The sequence below is a fragment of the Macrobrachium nipponense genome, chromosome 44 (genome assembly GCF_015104395.2).
Source record: "Macrobrachium nipponense isolate FS-2020 chromosome 44, ASM1510439v2, whole genome shotgun sequence".
Lineage (NCBI taxonomy): Eukaryota > Metazoa > Arthropoda > Malacostraca > Decapoda > Palaemonidae > Macrobrachium > Macrobrachium nipponense.
In genome coordinates, this window is record NC_087221.1 from 20,136,985 (window position 1) to 20,143,870 (window position 6,886).

Genomic DNA, 6,886 nt, shown 5'->3' on the forward strand with positions numbered 1-6,886 from the left:
CTTCAAATGACACCTGATTAAAAACATCATTCAATCATAATCATCATAATAATCATCCATGTCTTGGTCTTCACCTCTTCTTCTTCGCAATAACTGGGCAGTTGACAGACTACCTTCATCTTCCTCTTCATTTTCTTCTTCCTCATATTCCTCCTCCTCCTCCTCTTCCTCGTCCTTGTAAGTACTGGCAGGGGTCTTTTTCAAGTCCCCCATGGTTTTCTTTGAAGGCTTTTCATCTTCATCAGCTGATGGACTCTTTGGTCTTTTCCCTGTTAAAGAGTGAAGTACTGAAGAGATGCCTTTAGGGGTCTCCACAGGCACTGCTCGCAGCAATTTTGTGTTAGGCTTTTCTTCCTTTATGTCTACCTCCTCCTCTGCATCCTCTCCTTTAAGACTCCTTAGTACGTCATAGTTAATCTTACTGGACAACTTCTTTTCCATGAGCATTTTTTCAATAGCCTCACCAGCAGTATTTGCTGGGACATTACTTTTGTTCTTCTTGGTGTAATTCTTCTTTTTCTTGGGTGGCTTACCTTCTTTCTCACGCTCCTCAGCTTCTTTCTGCTCTCTTTCCTGTTTCAACTTCATTTCTTCTAGATATTCTTTGTTAATTTTCATCCACAGTTCAGTTTTAAACTTTATTTCTCTATCTGACAGAATATAGGAATCTATTTCACCTTCATCTATGCCTGTCAAATCTAAGAATCCGTTATCCTCAGGCTCTGGATCTAATGGACGAATTTCCATACATTCTTCTATAGATTCCTTCAGCCCTAAGCTAGCTGCAGAAGGTCCAATGCCTTGAGGTTTAACCTCCTTCTTTACCTCTTCTGCATTGTTACCAAGACACTCATCAATGGTCTGCAATGTCATTTCAGTTATAAATTTTTGAGTATCGACATTTTCTTGTTCTTCTTCATCATGTTCTTCTTCTCTGTCATACTTGGCCCATATACCACGAAGTTTTTTCTTTCTCTCTTCTAAATGTTTTTCAATTACATGCTGAAGTTCTGTGAGTTCTGAGTCCAAATCTTCTTGCTGATCTAAAAGTGTCTGAACCCTTTCCCTTTCTTTTTTCCTTGCAGCTGTAAAGGCTGGAGGGTCAGATTCCTCATCTAAATCAATTGACATGAATTTTTCAATAGATAACCCACCGGAGGGAGTTTCACCAAACTCTGTGAGGCGTTTACGTAGAGTTGATTCATGTACTTTAACAACTTTAATAACATCATTGATCGTACGATTGAAATTATGAAGTCTCGCAGCAATGACTAGGGCAGCACCACATACTCCAGATGGTCTCCTACCAGTGTGCATCCAATCCCGCTTCATTCTCTTCACAAGACGCAATGCAGTTTCTGATACAGCATAGGTTTTATCATTAAAAGAGAGTTTATGAGCAAACCTCCAAATATATAGGCAAGGATCCATTGCAGGTATGCTTATACACAAAGCTGATGACAGCCGCAAATAAGTTCGTCCTAACTCGTACACATCTGTTTGAAGAGCGTCACTAACGTCAATTAGCATGTGAGCAGTTTGTTCTGTCCGGCAGGTTATATACACACATGCACCAATCACCAAATTGTTTTTTCTACCACGTGTGAGACTTTTACTTAATGCCAATTTGAAAAAGTTAAATGAAGTTTCTATGCTGTGCTGATTTAATCGTAACTGTTGAGCAAGAGCACTAATTTTTTTCCGAGCATTGCCTAGTGTGATTTCCTTGCTTTCTCTCGCAAAATTACCCCGAATTCCTTTCAACAATGGCCGTTTACTGACACTGTCTGAAGAAACAAACTGACCAATCGCTGAAGTACCACCATGTGAATTTTCTAAAAACTGTACTTCACTGACAATATTATGTTCAGATAAAACTGTACCACATGAAGTACAAACAGCATCTCCACGAGCTGGGTCAATGTCAATTTCCCCACACCCACAGTGCTGACAGCGAGATGACATTATGATTTAGTTCTGAAAGTCAAGAAAAAAAAGTGTGTTAAGATACATCAATTTGTACTATGACATACATTAGCTATACTACGGGTGCATTCTACAATACAAAGTCAGTCTTCTAAAATACTCAACCCACATGTTACTATATTTATTACTGGTTATTTCAGTTGATATTTAGTGCACGGTAAGATTGAGGGATACACAGTAAACTTAAATCATCTACATAATCATCTTCAAGAGTAGCAAAATTTCAAAATGCCCCATTATGTTGTACAGCATTGACGGCAAAGGTAATGATGAATTAATGTATTGACAACATTCACATTTTCCATAATCACAGCACATATCACTGATATATCATTGTAATTAACACTTGATTATGACTCACATTTCATAGCTTTTTTTTTTTTTGTTACCAATTTGTGAGCGATCTTGTATCATTGTTGCGTCAGTAAGTCAAATAGGAGTCTGTACTCTCTAAGTTGCTTATTTATAATAGAAATTAGGCTATTATTAGAGTTGTATGATTCTTATCATATTCAATCAGAAGTATGAATTTTATGCTGGAAAACTACAATACTAGTTGTTTTTGCCTGCAAAATGCCATAATTATGGACACAACATAGTTACAGCACACTGTGTTAAATAATGAAAAATACTAAGTAATAAACATGATGACAAATGTAAAGAAACAAAAGTTAAATTATGCACCATACAAATATCTTGGTAACTACGTATACATGTAAAACCAAATTCATCATATGTGTTGCAATTAAAAAACAGAGAAAAAATTGAAGTAGCTTAATAACATTGGCAATTGGGCAACACGTAAAAACTGACCAAACGACTATGTTAAGCTACCAGCTGTCCTACAAGTAGCACTACTTATCCTTATGAATTTTCACTAAACATGTAGGTTTCATATTCATTTAATACCCTACAGGCCCATTTGGCATAATATCTTGCCTTAAAAAATGTAAGTTTAGGCCTCTCCTAAATGCTAGACAAAGATCAAAGGTATCTGTTACTTTAAAAAAAAAAATTTATTAATATTTAATTTAAGACGTTTCCTGTATTGCAATCTGCACAAATGATAATAATTATTATGGAGTAGGGGTGAGGTTTTGACTTATGGGGTGAGGTTTTGAATTAGCCTTACTTCACATTCTATTGTGAGTTTTGTGACACCATGTGCGTCAGCTAGGCAGGACGTCACAGAACAATTACAGATACCCATGATATTGATGTCATGTCATCTAGAACATAACGAACACCGCTTTCTATTTTATTCTCTGCGCTAATTACCGTTCATAACACCATGTCTTGACCACAAGGTCATGGTTTTGTTGTGTATGTGGATAGCCTGGTCAAAACTAGGAACTAATTATATTCAATATGGAGTTGGCTGGGTAGGCTACAATGTGCTGTACATAATTTAAATACTTTTACTATAATAACACATCCTGAGGTCTGGCAAGCTTGGGGGTCCGTGACTGCTGCTTATTCAAATGGTTTTTACAGGAGGCCTACATTCCCACCAACAATTAAACTGATTGAAAGGATTGTTGCAAACCACACAGACGTAGGTGTGATATGGTACTATAAGTTGTATTCAGTATAAAGCATGGCAAAAACCATTAGAAATAGTAAAACATAAATAAAAGACAATAAATATATCTCTGTAACAGTCAATTTGCAATACCTAGGTTTCATAATTGGTTTAATGTAAGCGTAAAAGCAAAAATAGATTACAAAACACTTCTTAGTCTTTAAAGCACTGACTAGTAAAATATGGTGAACCAAAATATCTGCAAACCTGCTTAAGCTTCTTTAGACCTGAAAGAATACCTAACCTAGTATTGTGATCAGACAGCCTATGCAAGTGAAGCATAGGTAGGTATAGCCTAGTTGGCTATTTGAACCTACAACAAATTGCGCACCAAGACTAGTATAGTACAACGAAATAGGTAGCTACCGCCTGAAATGAAGATCATACAAGAAAAAGGCAAATTTTTAAAAGAACTAGTACCTAGTATAGAAGACTCTCCTATTCTGCAGGAGCTACGATACTGAAGAGGAAACTCTTAAAAACTATGGTAAAATATCACAGCAGGCCAAGCAGGCCACCTACAATCAACGCTAGCCACCCTCCGAAAAAGTACATTATAACGCGTCCTGACACCGGAGATGGGCATCAGTCGCGACTTCTTGTTGGTGAAAAACGGAGCTAAAGACCTCTACTCTCCTTTCGAAGTAAGTATTTTCTCCAAAGTTAGAAATTAAGGCCAAATTTTAAGATTTAAACAGAGGGTACTGAAAAGGGTGGCTACGGCAGTGGAAATCTCACCAAAACGCTTTAGAAATTTTTACTTACAACTAAAAATGTTTCGAAGATTGACGCTATCTTGATGTTTACGGAGTCGCTTGTGTCAACAAACTTCCCATTTCATGTGCTAAATCTGCACACCACTTGTACCCATAGACGCTGGGGCACTTTCATCACAACAATCGTAAACCCACCTCTTACCAGCACTTATTCGTACTTATTCAAGGGGACTACGGCATTCTTTGCGGCGTTTTGCGCTCTTCAATTGTTTATCAGTGTTGTCAATTGGTATGTGTTTACCCTCCAAACTAGGTATAAGACTTACACAAAACCGGGGAAATAAGTGAAATTAGCGTATCTATTTGTAGTATATATACATATTAGAGCAATTTTATCATTACTGCATTACTATGACAACTAGAATTCATCGAAACAGTTTGTAAATGCATCGGCGTATGTGTGACGCTCCACTAGATTGGCAACAATGAGCCATTTTTCCTCACGTCGTCTGCTCGTAAGTATACATCCAAAACATTTGTAATTTTTGGGGGTTAATTTGGTTGCAAAAAAGGGATAATGGACATGAATTAAATAAACATTTTGAAGTAGAGTTAAACTAAATATTGAGTAAAGGGAATAAAGCTTTGCATCTCATAATCAGTGTTGTCGTCTGCTGCTCGTAACTTTGTTTATGGAGTGAGTACTTAGGAAACACGAACAGCAATGTGGTTCGAGTGCACTGTGGAGTGAATTAAGACCAAAATGTGTATAATTACAATCAAATAAGCACTGTGGAGTTTCAGTTGTGATGGCAGTAAGGATAAAACCACTGATTACAAGGTAAGAATGAATTCAGTTCCAACCATAACCCCGGGAATAACAAGTTTCATACTTTCACTAATATAGGCAACAAAATGTTGTTTTATTGTGCTGATTACAACTGCAATCTTGAGTAAGATCAATAAACGTTACATACATACGCTAACATTGTTCAAATGAGTGCTGGGAAGGCTGGGGAAAGATGGTGGCCGTCACTGATGAGAACCGTCCATGCAAAACGTAGCCGCCATATTGGATTTCAAAACTGCCTTGAAAACATATTTTACGAAGAGCTCACATGCTTATTTTAGTTCGTATGGGGCTTTCATAGCTATATCACAATATGTTGACGAAACTTCAGTCTTTTAAATGGTATGCTTAGAGTTGCAATTGTATTCATGTTTCACCAATTAAATATCGAGTGAATAAGACCCGTCCACCGTGATGAGGGTTGGCCTGTCGTGATATTCTACCCTATAATTACCTAGCTACCTAGTAGTAGGCTAGGTAGCAGCGTATTTTGAAAACGTACATGGGCCCGCCAGAGATGGAATCATCACTGTGGTGGGCTGTACAGTGTACATAGTAGGTCAAATCAAAGTGAACTTTGGTGCACAGGACAGCTAGGTAGTAGACTACAATAAGGTAGCCTAGCGCTTACCCTGGTAGTCTATTCACCTCAATATACTAGGTACCTACGACTAGAAACTGTGACTAGATTAACCCAAATTCGTTGTTGTTACTTACCAAATTGTAATGAAAATAACCCCAATGAGGCCTAGCCTTTGGTTACTACTAGGTATACCTAGCTATAGGCATTACCTAGTAGTAGGACAATGTATGACAGACGAAGCAAGGGCTGGCCAGTTCTCCAGCTTCATATCCAGCCCAAAGTTAAGCTAAACATTTTTCAGATTCCATCATAACTGGGCAGATTCGCCCACGATACCAGTACGAAGAACAGGAGTTGATTTTCAGAAGTGTTTAGCGAATGCAATTGGTTGGAGTTGACAAAACAAAACACTGAAAGATTTTCTCTCATTGGATGTGACGACTCAGGGTTGCCATTCCAGATTTTCAAAATCCGCCAAAAAGCGCTAGGTGCCTACGGAATAGCTGGGATTAACGAAAGAAATGTAATTTGATTTTGAACCATGAACAAATGGTCTTTCGCGAATCGATGTAAGTATTTACCTTTTTAGCTTAATTTGGGAATGCTTACATTCTATATTATTTTCGGGTTTAATTTCTCATTGAGATGTTACGACAATTACTACAGCCAGCTTTTAACTGTGTCGTTATCATTATGTCGCTTCTTCCTCGTTGCCATTTATACTATTGAACGTGAATTACTAAAAAAAAAAAAAAAAAGTCTTCCCTAACCTAAGAGCTAAACACGTGACCAAAAAACAGTTCTGTGTTATTCTCACTTTATACAATATTGATAATGGAATATGCAAGCAAGTACGTTGCTAAGCTACAACATGATTTCAACTAAACGACTACAAAAACTCTTAATCCGTTTAGTTATATATAAAAATGAAATATACGTTTGCAGAGTCATCTAGTTATTCTTCCTAAGTATTGAAATATGCCCTAGATTTAACGTCAGATTTATCTAAAAGTGAAGTGTGGCCGCTCTAAATGCTACATTTTACGTCAAAAAAACTCTAGAAGCGCTAAATCTAGCGCGGAAAGTGTTGAAATGGCAACATTGCTCGATGAAAACAAACATCTTTGTTTGGGAGAATGGCTATGGGATGGTTATCTGGATGAGTTATC

The 6,886-nt window shown here is 37.4% G+C and overlaps 1 protein-coding gene across 1 annotated transcript; it reads right to left on the bottom strand.

The window, feature by feature from the left end:
* On the bottom strand, window positions 1–6,178 carry LOC135204065 (transcription factor IIIB 90 kDa subunit-like). Its single transcript, XM_064234039.1, has 2 exons — window positions 5,852–6,178; window positions 1–1,977 (listed from the first exon to the last, which is right to left on the bottom strand). Exon 2 carries the CDS (start codon window positions 1,963–1,965, stop codon window positions 31–33), a length of 1,935 nt encoding a protein of 644 aa, XP_064090109.1. The 5' UTR covers window positions 1,966–1,977; window positions 5,852–6,178; the 3' UTR covers window positions 1–30.
* Window positions 6,179–6,886: the final 708 nt, after the last annotated feature.

Bases quoted from the DNA above. Each gene is read 5' to 3' on its own strand.
- LOC135204065 (XM_064234039.1), bottom strand. From the start codon at position 1,965: ATGTCATCTCGCTGTCAGCACTGTGGGTGTGGGGAAATTGACATTGAC.